The sequence below is a fragment of the Hyla sarda genome, chromosome 1 (assembly GCF_029499605.1).
Source record: "Hyla sarda isolate aHylSar1 chromosome 1, aHylSar1.hap1, whole genome shotgun sequence".
In the NCBI taxonomy this organism is placed as follows: domain Eukaryota; kingdom Metazoa; phylum Chordata; class Amphibia; order Anura; family Hylidae; genus Hyla; species Hyla sarda.
In genome coordinates, this window is record NC_079189.1 from 157228658 (window position 1) to 157246291 (window position 17634).

The following is a 17634-nucleotide window of genomic DNA, read 5'->3' on the forward strand; positions in this document are numbered from 1 at the left end:
TCTAAAAAGCAAAAAAAAAAAAAAAAAAAAAAAAAATGGTACCGATAAAAACTACAAATCACAGCGCTAAAAATGACCCTCATACATCCCCATATACAGAAAAATAAAAGTGCTATAGGGATCAGAATAGTACAATTTTATATTTTTGTATAGTTCCCCCACATTAGGTTGGCAGCATAGTTCCCCCACATTAGGTTGGCAGTATAAATCTCCCACATTAGGATGGAAATATATTTCCCCCACATTAGGTTGGCAGTATAGTTCCCCCACATTAGGTTAGTAGTACAGTTCCCCCACATTAGGTTGGCAGTATAGTTCCCCCACATTAGGTTAGTAGTATAGTTCCCCCACATTAGGTTAGTAGCACAGTTCCTCCACATTAGGTGCAGTACAGTTCCCCCACATTAGGTGCAGTACAGTTCCCCCACATTAGGTGCAATATAGTTCCCCCACATTAGGTGCAATATAGTTCCCCACATTAGGTGCAATACAGTTCCCCCACATTAGGTGCAATATAGTTCCCCACATTAGGTACAGTATAGTTCCCCCACATTAGGTGCAGTATAGTTCCCCCACATTAGGTGCAGTACAGTTCCCCCACATTAGGTGCAGTACAGTTCCCCCACATTAGGTGCAATATAGTTCCCCCACATTAGGTGCAATATAGTTCCCCACATTAGGTGCAATACAGTTCCCCCACATTAGGTGCAATATAGTTCCCCACATTAGGTACAGTATAGTTCCCCCACATTAGGTGCAGTATAGTTCCCCCACATTAGGTGCAATATAGTTCCCCCACATTAGGTGCAGTATAGTTATAATTGTAGGGAGGAGGACAAGTCTAGAATTTACCATGAGGCTTACGGGACTAATTCTACCCCTGATCTTATATTTGCCAAGGGGTTCAATGGGCGGAGCCAAAGGTTTGTCAAAATTAGGTTTTGCCTAGAGTGTCAAAAATCCATGCACCAGCCCTGACTAGACCTCCCACTTGTGTGTATGTTTGCTGGTGTTTATGGGGAGGCATTTGATGTGGATTTGAAAATAAAATTGTAAGTTGAATGGTAAAACTCATGTTTTTCTTTACTTGGCAAACAGAAGAACGCTTTTACTATAAGATGGGGGCACAGAGGGGGGAATATTCCAAATAGAATTTTTTTTTGCACCAGATTGGTTGAAAAAGTGATGCGGCACCCAGCAAGCTTGGAGCAGTGTGCACGTTGTAGTTTTGGGTCTGCAGCTGACCCAAAACTAGGACTCCCAGCATGTTGCACCATAATCTAAATTTTACTCCTATATAGTGCAAGATGTGTGGAGTCGTAGCTTTGGTCATCATAGATTGTATCAGGGCATGCTGGGAATTGTAGTTGGTAACTGCACCTCCCAGCATTGCATTCCTTCAAGGAATGCAATGCTGGGATTTTCAGTTACCAACTACAATTCCCAGCATGCCCAGATACAATATATGGTGACCAAAACTACAACTCCCATTATGTTGCACTGGGGGTGCTGTGTGTGTGTGTGAGGTGCTGTGTGTGAGTGTGGGGGGTGCTGTGTGTGTGAGGTGCTGTGTGTGAGTGTGGGGGGTGCTGTGTGTGTGAGGTGCTGTGTGTGAGTGTGGGGGGTGCTGTGTGTGTGAGGTGCTGTGTGTGAGTGCTGTGTGTGTGAGGTGCTGTGTGTGAGTGTGGGGGGTGCTGTGTGTGTGTGTGTTTGAGGGGTGCTATGGGTGCTGTGCGGGGGATTGGGCACATAATACATACATGATATAAAATATATACATAATACATTAAAAAAATGTTATTTCAGCTCCCGGGTCGGTGCTGTAGTAGTTTTTAGTATATTTGCTGGTAGAAGAGCACGGACTGCAGAGAGTGGGCCGTGTCACGTGTATCAGAACAAAGGAAAAAAGAAAGTTATGTATGTATTATGGATGTATGCTGTATTATGTGTGCATGTGTATATTATGTATGCATGTATTATATATTTATGATGTTTGTATTTATGCATTATGTGTGTATATATATATATATATATTATACATACATAATGCATAAATACAAACATCATACATAAATACATGCATACATAATATACACATGCATACATAATACAGCATACATCCATAATACATACATAATACACACCATACATACATATAATACACATCATACATACATACATAATACACACCATACATACATATTACACACATCATACATACATATTACACACACCATACATACATATTACACACATCATACTTACATATTACACACATCATACATACATATTACACACATCATACGTACATATTACACACACCATACATCCCACCCCCCTCCCGTCCTCCGTCTGTGCACTTTTCTTACCTGCGGCAGCCATGTTGGGGTCAGAGGCCGGGCACGTCCACTCCCATCTGCTGCACAATTTGCACCATCGCCCACTTCTTCCTTATGCCGAGGAATGGACACTCGGTTCCAGGAGTTGCGGCCAGGATCATCCCAGTAGGTGGAGGCAGACGTGCGCAGCTGCGGGGTAGCCCCTCCGTCTGCAGTTAGCGCAGCAGTGTGCACGGCCTGGGAAGGGGGAGGAGCGGCCCGGAGGAAGGGGAAAAGAGTGGCCCAGAGGAAGGGGGGATAGAGCGGCCGGAGGACAGGGGATAGAGCGGCCCGGAGGACAGGGGATAGAGCGGCCCGGAGGACAGGGGATAGAGCGGCCCGGAGGACAGGGGATAGAGCGGCCCGGAGGACAGTGGATAGAAGCGCAAATTTTTTAAAAAATGCATTTTTAAACATCCGGTGTGCCCTGAAAGTCTTTCAGGGCACACCGGATGTTTAGAAATGCATTTTTTTTTTTTAATTTGCGGCTCCGGCCGCTCTATCCCTGCTGCCTGCTGCCATACATGATGGGGATGTAGTCCTGAACTGTGAGCCTACATTATGTAGGCTCACAGCTCAGGACTACATCCCCATCATGTATGATTGTGACTGTCGGGGATGTCCGGTGGGGCTGGGGTTTAGTAGGGAGAAAGAAAAAAGTCCTGCAGCAGCGGGCCGCGGCCACGGTGATTAGGGTGTGCCTGTGCCCACCCGGCACACCCAGTGCGCACGCCTATGGTGCCCAGACTCAGGGCCGGTTCTGCCTAAAGGCAAAATAGGCAGCCGTCTAGAGCGCACTCTTCATGTGGGTGTCATTCTGCCCGCTGCAAAAAAGTTGACAGCCGGTTTCTCTGTCCACTGCACATGTGCAGCCGGCATAAAGTGAAATCTCTTTTCTAACAAGAGAGATTTCACAGTGGAGGAGAGGTGTTATGCTGCAGAGTGGAGCTCAGGAGCTTCAGCACATAGGGGTAAGCACTTCCTCTGAAGTTTGAAGTTGGTAGTAGTCATTGTGGTGTCCCACTACAGGTACATAGTCCTGTATTACCTGTAGGCCCTGTCAGGTTGAGTCCCTCAGTGACCTGGGGGCTCCCCTGCAGGGACTCCTTGTGTTATATTGCTTGTTTATCAAATACGGTGTATTTTGCTTTAAGACCATAGATCGGATTCTATTGTATACATAGTATATAGGATCTTTGGAGGACTCCAAGGACCTGTGAGTAAGCCTGATCATGTTATGTTATAGTTATATGATTTGCTGCAATATGTAATCCCAGAGATCACCAGGTTTAACCTATTACCTACAGCTTGACCAATGTGCTATAGTCCAGCCTCCTCACTATATAAAGGGGCAGCCATCTTTAATTCAGTCTCTTTCCTCAGACTCTCTTGAGAGTAACATCAGAGTCTTTGCTGAAGCAGCTACCAGAGAATCTCAGGACAGTGTTCAGCATCTGGAATACCACAAAGCTACAACTCTCCAGTAAGTCAAGTCTATGTCTTCTGTCACTGAAATTAGTCAAGTCCTGAACATAGTCAAGTCCAGTCTAATAACAGTCAAGTCTAAATTACAAGTCCAAGTCAAGTAAATTACAAGTATTGGTCCAGCAAGCTGCGAGGTCCTCTGGGTACTGGTCACCTCTCTGGGAATTCTAGCCTTAGCTGTGAAGATAATTACACCTGTCTTCTATTCAGTAAAGCCTCCGTTTACCTGCAACTGGTTGTGGACTCTTTTTTTCACTACTAGCCCATAGGATAGCGGAGAATCCGGGCATGTGGTTTTGCGGAACCCGAAAAACCACACTGGCGTCACGAACTCATAGGGGTTAATACCATCCAGGGTTAATAATATCTGATCCCACTACTCACTGCCACTACTCACTATAGTGGCACACCACATCATTGTGCACGGAGGGCTTAGGCTTCTGATTAGCATATGAAGAAAAATGTTGGCGTGACAAAAGCACAGATGAGGGATTGGTAAGTATATTTTTCATCGGTATTACCTGATGAAAAAGCTGGCTATGACAGAAAAGTATCAGAACACACAGTGTTACCCCGTACCCTTGCTGCCCTGTCAGGCAGCCTCCCTGCAGTGTCCCCTGGGCCTCCCCTGCATCTATTCTACCATAATTGTATATTATCCCCTATGTTATGTATATAAGTATGTTGTATCTATAAGAAAGGTTAACATGTGATCACCAGTTGTCATGTGAGTTGTCATGTGATTGTTACCCAGGAGGTATCAGTGACCAGGGGACTTAGGGGTGACCAATGGGACCCCACCAGAGTCTCCCCCATAAAAGCCCAGGGAGGAGTCTCTTCTCTCTCTTAGTTCCTGAGACTTTTCTAAGGTACAGTCGAGCCTAAGAGTGTCTGGAGTCATAGGAGGCCTCATGTCACGTCTGCAGCCACAAGTTACAAGTCTACAAGTAAGCTAAAGTCACAGCTTAGTCTGTCTCCAGTTAAGTCAAGTCAGTCACTGTCATCTACTGTCAAGTCAACGTGGCCTACACTAAATTGTCCAAAACCAATGCAAGTCCCAGCAAGCCCTTAAGGTCTCTGAAGTCACTGATCACCTCTGTGGGCCTGGCTACACTGTATAGACTGTACCATCTGTCACTCAGTAAAGCTACCATTAGCGTCGGAGTCATTATTGCCCCTGTGCCTAGCCCAGGATCCAGCGGTATACCTTCAGGTGGTATTGAGGATAAACCACACTCTGGTGTCCCAAATACAAGGGTTAATGCCATCTGCCCTAAGGCTAATTCCATCTGCCCTGCATCTCACACCCCATACCACACAGTGCATCACAATTTGCTACATATGGGGCTGCAGAGCTACGGCCTCGGCCGGTGATAGGCTGAAGCTCCGTGTGACGTGCCGGGCTAACAGGAAGTAAGAAGAATACAGCCCGGGGACCGAACACCTGTACCGGAGTGTACCGGAGCTCCGGGGGCTCATTGGCAGGTAAGAGGAAGTGTGTTTTCTTTTATTTTGCAGCCCGGACGGGATAAAAGGGAAAAAGTGCGAGCCGGAGTACTCCTTTAACCATCAGCCTGAGATCCGCCTCATCCAGAGACCCTCCCACATAGATAACACTCTGTTACACAATGCCCCAAGCAACCACAACCTGCGGCCACTGCACAAACACTGCTATAAGACAAGGTGCATATTTGGCATTCATTGTGCACGGTTCATATTACAGTATATAAATCTATTGTATCAATATAAGAAATAAAAATATTATTAGAACAAATAATTATTATAGTAATGTCTGTTTATCCTCAATGTTTTGATGCCTTTCTTTTCAGGATATACATAATGTTTTACATTGCTGTTATTCTTTGTGCTAATGTTATAGCGTCTGCTGTGGTAATGTATGACAATCCAGAGGGAATGCTGACTGACTGAGTAGCTGGGTAAAGACCTCTTGTATGGCTGGTACCTGTGCTTCCACAGCTAGTCATGGTCAATGTAGCTTCACAAGGTCACACGGCGTGAGGGCGTCAGAGGGTAATCCTATGCCCCTTAGGTTTAGGCCCCTTTCACACTGCCGTTGCTCCCCGTCGAGAACGGCTGTCAAAGTCTTTTTTTTTTCCTGACTTTAACGGCCATTCTCATGACTGGGAGCAATGGGCAACAACAGGTCCCATTTACCCCCATTTACTATTATGGGGGCTGCCGGGCACCATTATGGATAGTGGGAGAAAAAGATGGCACAAGCAGTCATTTTTCTCCAGCCATTCTGCCCGGCTCTCCCAACGGCAGTCACTCTGCCGTGTACTAATGGCAATGTGAAAGAAGCCTTACACAGTGAAGGGGAGCTGCAGTAGTGATGCTATAGGTGATAATTCCCCTGAGGCACACCTTATTAAAGGGGTTGTCCAGAATAAAATAAAAAATAAAAAAAACAAACGACCAGCATTGCATCAGTAAATAGGTTATTGTACACAGTCATAATTGCTCTTGCAGTGAGGACAAAGTCGCGGCAGGGCAGCAATGTGGAGGCTGCTGTATTCGGCCGCTCAAGTTGTGGCGTGATAGTGTGCTGGGACTTTGGTAAAAAAATATTATTTTAGCACCTTGGAATGGTGTAATCATCAGGGACGTGCACAGACATTTTGGAGGGCAGGGGCTCAAGTAAAAAATAGGGCACTTCTCATAATTTGAAAAACATCTGCCAGACTTAATGGGCAGATGTGCTGCGGCCCAGGGATACAGTGGACTCCCGCCGGGCCTCCTCAACATTCCTAGCCCCCATAAAAGCTGGTCTTTTTGTAAAATAAAGTCAAGAACAGTTTCTATGAAGGCTTGCCATGTGTATATACACCTTGGCTATGCTCCCAGTCTTTTTTACAGAAAACATTTGACAGCTGCACTATAATATACTGTATTATAGAGGAGATACATCAAAACCTGTGCAGAGAAAGAGCGGTGCAGTCGCCCATAGCAACCAATCAGATAGTTTCTTTCATTTTGCAGAGGGCTTTTCCTCTGCAAAGGTTTTAATAAATCTCACCCTATATGCCCCGGTCTGACCTCTATATGACAGAACGTGCACTGTACCCGGCCTCACCCAGCACCCATCCCCAATCACCCATCACCCATCCCCAATCACCCAGCACCCATCCACAATCACCCAGCACCCACCTTATGCAGGAATCTCCACACAGCTCTGGTTCTTACACTGAAGAGATGGACAACACACTAATATATACTTACATGCTACAATATATAAGAGTTGGAGAAAATGAATTTATAAATATACAAAGACGGCCAGGCATAGCACAGCATACAGGATGGAGGCAGGGAAGCTCCGCCTCCATTGCGCACAAGACTGACTTCGCATACTAGCAATGTGGGGCAATACCTAGAAAACGGCTGGTCCACATTTAGTAAGTATAACATTATCTTTCTCCTGTTCTCCTGCACTGTAACCTAGTGTATTGGGTTTAGTGCGAGTAAACAGCCTGTCAGTTTCTCTTTAATTACATACCTTACCCCCCTCAATGATCTATATACTGTGCCACCATTCAAATTCATCTATTAATTCCCTATATACTGTGCTTCCATTAATTAACAATATACTGTGCCACTGTTATTTAACTATACTGTGCCACCATTAAGGATCTATACACAGTGCCAGAATACATAAAAATATAATGTTCCAATATAAATAAAATATATTCTGTGCTTCCATAAATTCCCTATATACTGTGCTTACATTCCTCTATTAATTCCCTAATAATGTGCTTCATACAATTCATACAAACACATAACATAAAGACACATACAGTACATAAGAAATATACACACATACATGGAGACACTTTGACACATACATACAACATGGAATATATACTAAAAGATATAGCCAACAGGCACATCATACATACAGGTTCACACATACATTCACTCTCATATATATATATATATACTGTGTGTGCTGCCTTCGCAATGTATTTTACATGCTTGGCACTCAGCAAGGTCTGTTCCTTTAAGACCCTCCATTTTCTTGAAGCCTAGAGGCGGGCCTTCTCTCTAAAGCATAGGGCTAGATCCGGCATGTCTCATTCATTCCAGCTCCAGCCACCACAGTGACCAGATCCACAGGACTTCTTAAAGCTAATACAGACTGCAAATCTGATAAATACCAAAGCCTGTGAGTACGGAATTGTTAGTTAGCTTGTGTAGAGAGATGCTAGGCATTTGTAGATAGATAATGTGTGTTTTCAGTGTGTAGTAAGTGAGCACATGTTAGACTATCTATGTATTAGCTATGCATAATGTAAGGCACTTGAATAGCCATGCTTATATTTGTCTTTCATATGTTTGTTTTACAGTTTTACCGCACTTTCATTATATCTCAGTAAAGATTACATCAGTTAAGCAAACCAGCGTGTCTTTCCTTGAGATTCGGTATAAACTTGATGTGAAGCTGTGTCCACGAGACAGCGGAGACATTATAGTAAAAAGGCTTTTAAAACGTTATCAGAAGCAGTTAATCAGCTTTGAATCGTCCGCAGCAGTAAAAAAGACTCATAAATCCTGTGCCCTGCAGTCTGTGTCGGAGTCAAGGCGCGAAGCACTAGAAAGTGAAACTAATTCTCTCACGTGCTATAACACCGCTGTGCTGTGTCCAGTCATCATCATTATCTACGCTGCCAGCTAAATCAAGATGCAGAACCCAGAGAACAGCACTCTGACAGTTAACCCTCAATGCTCCTATAAAGAGGAAGACACCTTGCCAAGAAGTAGATCTAGGTGCACAACATTGTCTAGAGCGTCCAGTCAAACAAATCTAACGTCGGTTAGCGCCGATGCATCAAGATTTAAACGCCATAGTTCTAGACACTCAAGCACCACCAGCCTGTCATCCGCTAGCGCCATAGCAACTAAGGCAAGAGCGAAAGCAGAGGCAGCTTGTGCAATGGCGTCCTATGCAAAGCAGGAAGCTGAATTGATGAAAGAACAAGCAAAAAGTGAATCTGAAGCACTTAGAAGAGAAGCTAAATTGATGAAAGAACAAGCAAAAAGTGAATCTGAAGCACTTAGAAGAAAAGCAAAAAGTGAATCTGAAGCACTTAGAAGAAAAGCTGAATTGATGAAAGAACAAGCTGAAGCACTTAGAAGAAAAGCTGAAGTGCAAGCATCTTTACACTTACTGCAACAGCAGAAAAACGCTGCAGCAGCCTTAGCCGAGGCAGAAGTTCTCACAAGGGCTGCCGAAGCTCAGTTCGCTGACATAGAAACCCAGATGTCACCCCTCAGCGCAAGCCAACGTACCCGTGAGTACATACAGTCACAAGCAACCATGTACACTGACCAGCAGTTCAATGACACACCAAGGCCATCATTGACTCCACCAGCAATAAGCAACTTTGATACTATGCAACACTGCAAGACTGAATCAGAACCTCAGGGTAGGAAGTCAAGTGGTCGCATGCTCAGAGACCAATCTGCCAACCTGACAAGAGTGCAAACGGATTCTGATGTACTCCCTCCTCAAGCAAATACAAGTCTGGATTATAGCAGAAAGACTTACAACAGAGGAGAACAAAGCAGACTTAGTCAAGTGCCTCATCAGCCTTACCAGCCGCAGCCATACCCTGAGTTTACACCCAGGAAGTATTCACCAGATGCAGCAAGAGCTACAGAGGTAGCAAGATTCCTGATGCGCCGTGAGATAGTGAGCGCTGGTCTCATGAAATTCGATGACCGTCCAGAAAACTACTGGGCCTGGAAGTCATCTTTCCTAAGCGGTACCCAAGACTTAGATCTGACAGACAGAGAAAAGCTTGATCTGCTCGTCAAATGGCTAGGACCAGAGTCCACTGAGCAAGCCCAAAGAATCAGATCAGTACATGTTCATGATGCAGCAGCAGGACTTGCAATGGTGTGGAGGAGACTAGAACACTGCTATGGGTCACCTGAAGTGATTGAAGATGCTCTTCTGAAGAGGATAGAAAACTATCCAAGAATGACAAACAAAGACAATCAAAAGCTGAGAGGGTTTGGTGACCTACTCTTAGAAATAGAAGCCGCTAAGTCTAGTGGATACCTGCCAGGTCTCTCATACTTAGATACAGCACGTGGAGTTGATCCCATAATCGAGAAACTTCCTTTCAACTTGCAGGAAAGGTGGGTCACTCAAGCATCAAGATACAAGAAAGAACATCGAGTCGCATTTCCACCATTTGCCTTCCTTGCTGAATTCATCGTAGACCAAGCTGAAACACGCAATGATCCAAGCTTTGCTTTCCTGAACAAGAGAACTGCAAGCTCCCCAAAGGTAGAGCAAAAACCTCCAACACCTTACAAAGAACGCAGAGCAACAGTTTCTGTACGGAAGACAGAAATCTCGCCTGAGTCTGCAGTCAATCAGGAAGACAGCGCAAGTAAGAAAGTTGAGGAGCCAGACAAAATATGTCTCATCCACAACAAGCCTCATCCACTAAGAAAATGTCGCAGTTTCAGAAGTAAGACATTAGAAGAGCGCAAAGCTTACCTTAAAGACAATCACATTTGTTTCAGATGTTGCGCTTCAATTCAGCATCTTGCAAAAGACTGTACAAAAACAATAAAATGCACAGAGTGCAACAGTGACAAACACCTGTCAGCACTGCACCCAGGACCACCACCATGGAAACAAGAAGTTCCAGCAACTCAAGAAGATCATGGTGGGGAGCAAGGCGAGAGTACAACGCCAGCAGTAACCTCAAAGTGTACTGAGATCTGTACAGAGCAGGGCCGCCCCAGATCATGTTCCAAAATATGCTTAGTCAAGGTGTATCCTGCAGGCTTCAGAGAAAAAGCAATCAAGATGTACACAGTCTTGGATGAACAGAGTAACAGATCTCTGGCAAAAACAGAGTTCTTTGACCTCTTCGGTGACAAAGGAAGTCCAACTCCATACACCCTGAAAACTTGTTCTGGAGTTGTAGAGACAACAGGGAGAAGAGCAAACAACTACATCATTGAGTCATTAGATGGAAAGACAAAGGTGACTCTTCCTACCCTCATAGAATGTGATGAGATACCAGACGACAGGTCAGAGATCCCCACACCTGAAGTTGCTCGTCATCACCCCCATCTGGTGCGAATAGCAGACCAGATACCAGCACTAGATCCAGATGCTGCAATCATCCTTCTACTTGGGAGAGATATCCTCAAAGTGCACAAAGTCAGAGAACAGTACAATGGGCCACACAATGCACCATTTGCACAACGCCTTGATCTCGGATGGGTCATCGTTGGAGAAGTATGTCTAGACGGACTCCACAAACCAGAAAAGGTAAATGTCTACAGAACACATCTGTTACAGAATGGTCGTACATCTTGTCTTTGCCCATGTACCAACAGTCTACACATTAAAGAGAGACTTGTAAACCCAACACATCATCCGAGTATCCAGAGGTGCATGGAAGACTTCGCCTCAACTGGAGATACAGATGAACTGGGCTGTAAGGTGTTTGAAAGAACACGAGATGACGACAAGCTAGCACCCTCGGTGGAAGATACTCTCTTCCTTGAGATCATGGACAGAGAAGTTTTCAGAGACAAATCAGGCAGCTGGGTAGCCCCTCTACCCTTCCGGTCACCACACCATCGCCTTCCTGACAACAAGGTACAAGCAGAGAAACGCTTCACCTCGTTGCAGCACATGCTACAAAGAAAGCCAAATATGAAGAAACACTTCCAAGCCTTCATGCAGAAGATCTTTGATAACGATCAAGCTGAAAGGGCACCACCACTACAAGAGAACCAAGAACACTGGTACTTACCAATATTTGGGGTGTACCATCCTCAGAAACCAGGCCAGATACGCGTAGTATTTGACTCTAGTGCGAAGCACAAAGGCATCTCACTAAATGATGTCCTTCTCAGTGGACCTGACCTGAACAACACACTCCTTGGAGTACTCATCAGGTTCAGAAAAGAACTCATAGCAGTGACAGCAGACGTACAACAGATGTTCTACTGTTTCCTTGTTCGTGAAGATCACAGAGACTACTTAAGGTTCCTGTGGTATGCAGACAATGACTTTAACAAAGAAATCACAGAGTACAGGATGAAGGTACATGTGTTTGGAAACAGCCCTTCTCCAGCTGTAGCTATCTACAACCTGAGACGAGCAGCACAGCAAGGTGAAAGACATGGTCAAGAAGCCACACAGTTCGTCATGAAGAACTTCTACGTAGATGATGGACTTGCTTCTTTCTCCAGCAACGAAGAAGCTATCAACGTCCTGAAAAGTACAAGAGAAATGTTGGCAGAATCCAACATAAGACTGAACAAGGTAGCTTCCAACAGCAACAGAGTCATGGAAGCATTTCCAATGGAAGACCGTGCTAAAGACCTCAAAGACTTGGATCTAGGAACAGAATCACCACCCTTGCAAAGAAGTCTTGGGATTAGTTGGGACCTGAAGACTGACAGTTTCACCTTCAGGGTCTCCAGAGAAGAGAAGCCATTCACAAAAAGAGGTGTCCTATCTACAGTCAACAGTCTTTATGACCCCCTGGGGTTCGTAGCACCCATCATCATGCAAGGTAAAGCTATTTTGAGACAGATCACTACTGAGCAAGAACAAAGTGACTGGGACGTACCTCTACCTGAAGAGAAGGAAATGCAGTGGAAGTTGTGGAAAGACTCATTGTTAGAGCTTGAACAACTCAACATCCCTAGACCATACGTATCTGTTTCCTTGTCTGCTACAAAGAGAAGAGAAATATGCATATCCTCTGACGCCTCCACTATGGCTATCGCATCTGTCGCCTACCTTAGGGTAATAGACACTGAGGGGCAAAGCCATGTCGGGTTCCTCATGGGAAAATCTAAGTTGGCTCCCAGACCGGCTCACACTGTCCCACGTCTAGAACTTTGTGCTGCTGTCTTAGCTGTAGAGATGGCAGACATGATTACAACAGAACTGGACATCGAGATCCATGCAATTAACTTTTATACAGACAGCAAGATTGTGTTAGGATATATTCACAATGCAAGATTTTATACATACGTGGCCAACAGAGTGACACGTATCAGAAAGTCTACAAGTCCAGAACAGTGGCATTACATCAGCACAGACAAGAACCCAGCTGATCATGGGACGAGACTAGTGCCAGCCGCTGCGCTCAAGCAAACTAACTGGTTTGTAGGTCCATCTTTTCTTCGTAAACCAGAAACCAAAGAAACTACTCAGGTAGAGACCTTTCAGCTCGTAGAACCAGATCAAGACAAAGAGGTAAGACCTCAAGTGACAGTTTGTAGGACTATAGTTACAAGAGACAGTCTGGGCGCTCATAGATTTGAAAGGTTTTCCAGCTGGAAGTCGCTGACCCGTGCAATCGGAAAACTTATCTGTCTAGCCAGATCCTCCTGCAGAGCTACCAATACTGATCAGCATAGCAACGGCCACCTTGAACAAGCCAAGGTCACGATCATCAGATGCATCCAGCAGGAAGTCTTTAAAGAAGAAATCCAAGGCCTTCTGAAAAAGGAAGAGATTTCTCAACACAATTCGCTCAAGGACTTGTACACCAGGCAATGGAAACAAGTTCAAAGTCTTGCGGACATTTTCTGGAAGAGGTGGAGACAGGAATACCTGGTGATCTTCCAGCCATGCAAGAAATGGCAAGATGACAAACCCAATTTACAAGTTGGAGACGTTGTCTTACTGAAAGACTCTCAGGCCCACAGGAACGAGTGGCCTATTGGACTCATTGTGGGGACTGATCCTAGTAGTGATGCTAGAGTTAGAAAGGTTGAAGTTAGGATTGTTAGACAGGGCATTCCCAAAGTGTATGCAAGGCCAATTTCTGAAGTAGTTTTACTTCTGTCCAAGGGTTAGTGGCATAACAAAAAAGTATGCCAGGTGGGGAGTGTGCTGCCTTCGCAATGTATTTTACATGCTTGGCACTCAGCAAGGTCTGTTCCTTTAAGACCCTCCATTTTCTTGAAGCCTAGAGGCGGGCCTTCTCTCTAAAGCATAGGGCTAGATCCGGCATGTCTCATTCATTCCAGCTCCAGCCACCACAGTGACCAGATCCACAGGACTTCTTAAAGCTAATACAGACTGCAAATCTGATAAATACCAAAGCCTGTGAGTACGGAATTGTTAGTTAGCTTGTGTAGAGAGATGCTAGGCATTTGTAGATAGATAATGTGTGTTTTCAGTGTGTAGTAAGTGAGCACATGTTAGACTATCTATGTATTAGCTATGCATAATGTAAGGCACTTGAATAGCCATGCTTATATTTGTCTTTCATATGTTTGTTTTACAGTTTTACCGCACTTTCATTATATCTCAGTAAAGATTACATCAGTTAAGCAAACCAGCGTGTCTTTCCTTGAGATTCGGTATAAACTTGATGTGAAGCTGTGTCCACGAGACAGCGGAGACATTATACTGTGTATATATATATATATATATATATATATATATATATATATATATATACACACACACACACACACACACATAGATTCACTTGCTCACATATATACACACATACATAGATTAACTTGCTCACATTATATATATATATATATATATATGTGAATCTATGTATATGTGTGTGTATATATGTGAGCAAGTGAATCTATGTGTGTGTGTATATACAGTATATATATATATATATATATATATATATATATATACACACACATACATAGATTCACTTGCTCACATATATACACACACATATACATAGATTCACTTGTTCACATATATAGGCACATACATAGAGATGCACACACACACACACACACATGTATATATATATATATATATATATATATATATATATACATACATCATACAGACACACTGACATACAATCACTCACATATATTCCCAGTCACTTATACTAAGGCCCAGCCATCCCTCTCTGCACAGGCACATACATAGAGATATACACACACACACATATCAGGGATGTGGAAATCCTATCGCCCGACGCCCGGGACAAGTAGTTTTGGGCTCCGGGCAGGTGAATTTTTCATAGATTTAGCCCTGTATCAGGCTAGCAGGGCCGGGCCGACTTCGGAAATCTCACCTCACACCGGCGCTCAGAGTGTATGGAGGGGGCGGCGGCCCCCAGCTGATTTTAGTAGCCGGGGGCCGCTGCTCAGAGAACCCACCCCGTGCCCCAGTCTGTCCTCCTTCACACACAGAAATCCTCCCCGTGCAGTGCAGTCTGTCCTCACACACAGAAATCCTCCCCGTGCAGTGCAGTCTGTCCTCCTCACACACAGAAATCCTCAGCCCCGTGCAGTGCAGTCTATCCTCCTCACACACAGAAATCCTCCCCGTGCAGTGCAGTCTGTCCTCCTGACACACAGAAATCCTCAACCCCATACAGTGCAGTCTGTCTTCCTGACACACAGAAATTCTCCCCGTGCAATGCAGTCTGTCCTCCTCACACACAGAAATCCTCAGCCCCGTGCAGTGCAGTCTATCCTCCTCACACACAGAAATCCTCCCCGTGCAGTCTGTCCTCCTGACACACAGAAATCCTCAGCCCCGTGCAGTGCAGTCTGTCTTCCTGACACACAGAAATCCTCAGCCCCGCACCCCTCAAAGTATTCAAAATGACATTCAGTAAGTGTGTTAACCCTTCAGGTGTTTCACAGGAATAGCAGAAAAGTGAAGGAGAAAATTCTAAATCTTCATTTTTTACACTCGCATGTTCCTGTAGACCCAGTTTTTGAATTTTTGCAAGGGGTAATTTTTTCACAAAAGTGCAGTTTTTTCCCCCAAAATTTACAATTTTTACAAAAGGTAATGGGAAAAAATACCCCCCAAAATTTGTAACCCCATCTCTTCTGAAATACCCCATGTTAGGACGTAAAATGCTCTGCGGGCGAACTACAATGCTCAGAAGAGAAGGAGTCACATTTGGCTTTTGGAAAGCAAATTTTGCTGAAATGGTTTTTGGGGGGCATGTCGCATTAAGGAAGCCCCTGTGGTGCCATAACAGCAAAAAAAAAAAAAAAAACATTTGGCAAACTATTTTGGAATTTACACCCTTCAAGGAATGTAACAAGGGGTACACCTCACAGGTGTTTCACGACTTTTTGTTAAAGTCGGATGTATAAATGAAAAAAATATTTTTTTTCACAAAAATGCTGTTTTTTCCCCAAATTTTAAATTTTTACAAGGGGTAAGAGGAGAAAATGACCCCCAAAATTTGTAACCCCATTTCTTCTGAGTATGGAAATACCCTATGTGTGGACATCAAGTGCTCTGCTGGCGAACTACAATGCTCAGAAGAGAAGGAGTGCCATTGAGCTTTGGGAGAGTGAATTTGTTTGGAACGGAAGTCAGGGGCCATGTGCGTTTACAAAGTCGTCGTCGTCCCCCCCCGTGGTGCCAGAACAGTGGACCCCCCACATGTGACCCCATTGTGGAAACTACACCCCTCACAGAATGTAATAAGGGGTGCAGTGAGCATTTACACCCCACTGGCGTTTGACAGGTCTTTGGAACAATGAAAAATTACATTTTTAAAGGGGTGCTGACATCATGAGCACAGAGCTCTCTGCTGACATCACTGTCCATTTTAGGAACTGTCCAGAGTAAAAGGAAATCCCCATAGCAAACATATGCTGTTCTGGACAGTTCCTAAAATGGACAGAGATGTCAGCAGACAGATGAGAGCACTGTGCTCATGATGTCAGCAGACAGCTCTGTGTTTCAAAAAGAAAAGAATTTCCGCTGTAGTATTCAGCAGCTAATAAGTACAGGAAGGATAAGATTTTTTTAATAGAAGTAATTTACAAATCTGCTTAACTTTCTGGCACCAGTTGATTGGAAAAAAAAAGTTTTTCACCGGAGTACCCCTTTAATTTTCACGGACCACTGTTCCAAAAATCTGTCAGACACCTGTGGGGCATAAATGCTAACTGTACCCCTTATTACATTACATGAGGGGTGTAGTTTCCAAAATGGGGTCACATGTGGGGGGGGTTCATTGTTCTGGCACTATGGGAGCTTTGTAAACACACGTGGCCTTCAATTCCTGACAAATTTACTCTTCAAAAGCCAAATGTTGCTCCTTCTGAGCATTGTAGTTTGCCCGCAAAGCATTTTACATCCACATATGAGGTATGTATTTATTCTAAAGAAATTGGGTTACAAATTTTGGGGGCTTTTTTCCCTATTTTCCCTTGTGAAAATGAAAAATTTAGGGTAACACCAGCATTTTAGTGAAAACATTTTTTTTTCATTTTCCCATCCAAATTTAATGATAATTCATCAAACACCTGTGGGGTGCTAAGGCTCACTATACCCCTTGTTACATTGCGTGAGGGGTGTAGTTTCCAAAATGGGGTCACGTGGGTATTTATTTTTTTGCGTTTATATTAGAACCGCTGTAAAATCATCCAAATGTATATCACTCCTGAGCCTTCTGGTGTGTCCGCAGAGCATTTTACACCCACATATGGGGTATTTCCGTACTCAGTTACAAATTTTGGAGGTCTGCGTTACAAATTTTGGAGGTCTTTTTTTTCCTTTTACTACATGTGAAAATAAAAAGTATGGGGCAACGTCAGCATGTTAGTGTAAAATTTTTTATTTTTTTACACTAACAGGTGTAGCCATCAACTTTTCGTTTTCATAAGGGGTAAAGGGAGAAAAAGCCCCCCAAAATTTGTAGTGTAATTTCTCCCGAGTACGGAAATACCCCATATGTGGCCCTAAACTGTTTCCTTGAAATACGGCACGGAACGAAGTGAGAGAGCACCATGC

The 17634-nt window shown here is 44.1% G+C and overlaps 2 protein-coding genes across 3 annotated transcripts in view; one reads left to right on the plus strand and one right to left on the minus strand.

The window, feature by feature from the left end:
• LOC130360543 (microsomal glutathione S-transferase 2-like) overlaps positions 1-17634 on the minus strand; it is an 80031-nt gene that overhangs the window by 32323 nt on the left and 30074 nt on the right. The window lies entirely within an intron of this gene.
• Positions 8005-14271, plus strand: LOC130360521 (uncharacterized). The gene is made up of 2 exons (XM_056563032.1): positions 8005-8043; positions 8225-14271. The coding sequence occupies exon 2, from the start codon at positions 8560-8562 to the stop codon at positions 13729-13731; it is 5172 nt and encodes a 1723-aa protein (XP_056419007.1). The 5' UTR covers positions 8005-8043; positions 8225-8559; the 3' UTR covers positions 13732-14271.

Excerpts from the sequence above, each read along its gene's own strand:
- LOC130360521 (XM_056563032.1), top strand. The coding sequence starts at position 8,560 with ATGCAGAACCCAGAGAACAGCACTCTGACAGTTAACCCTCAATGCTCC.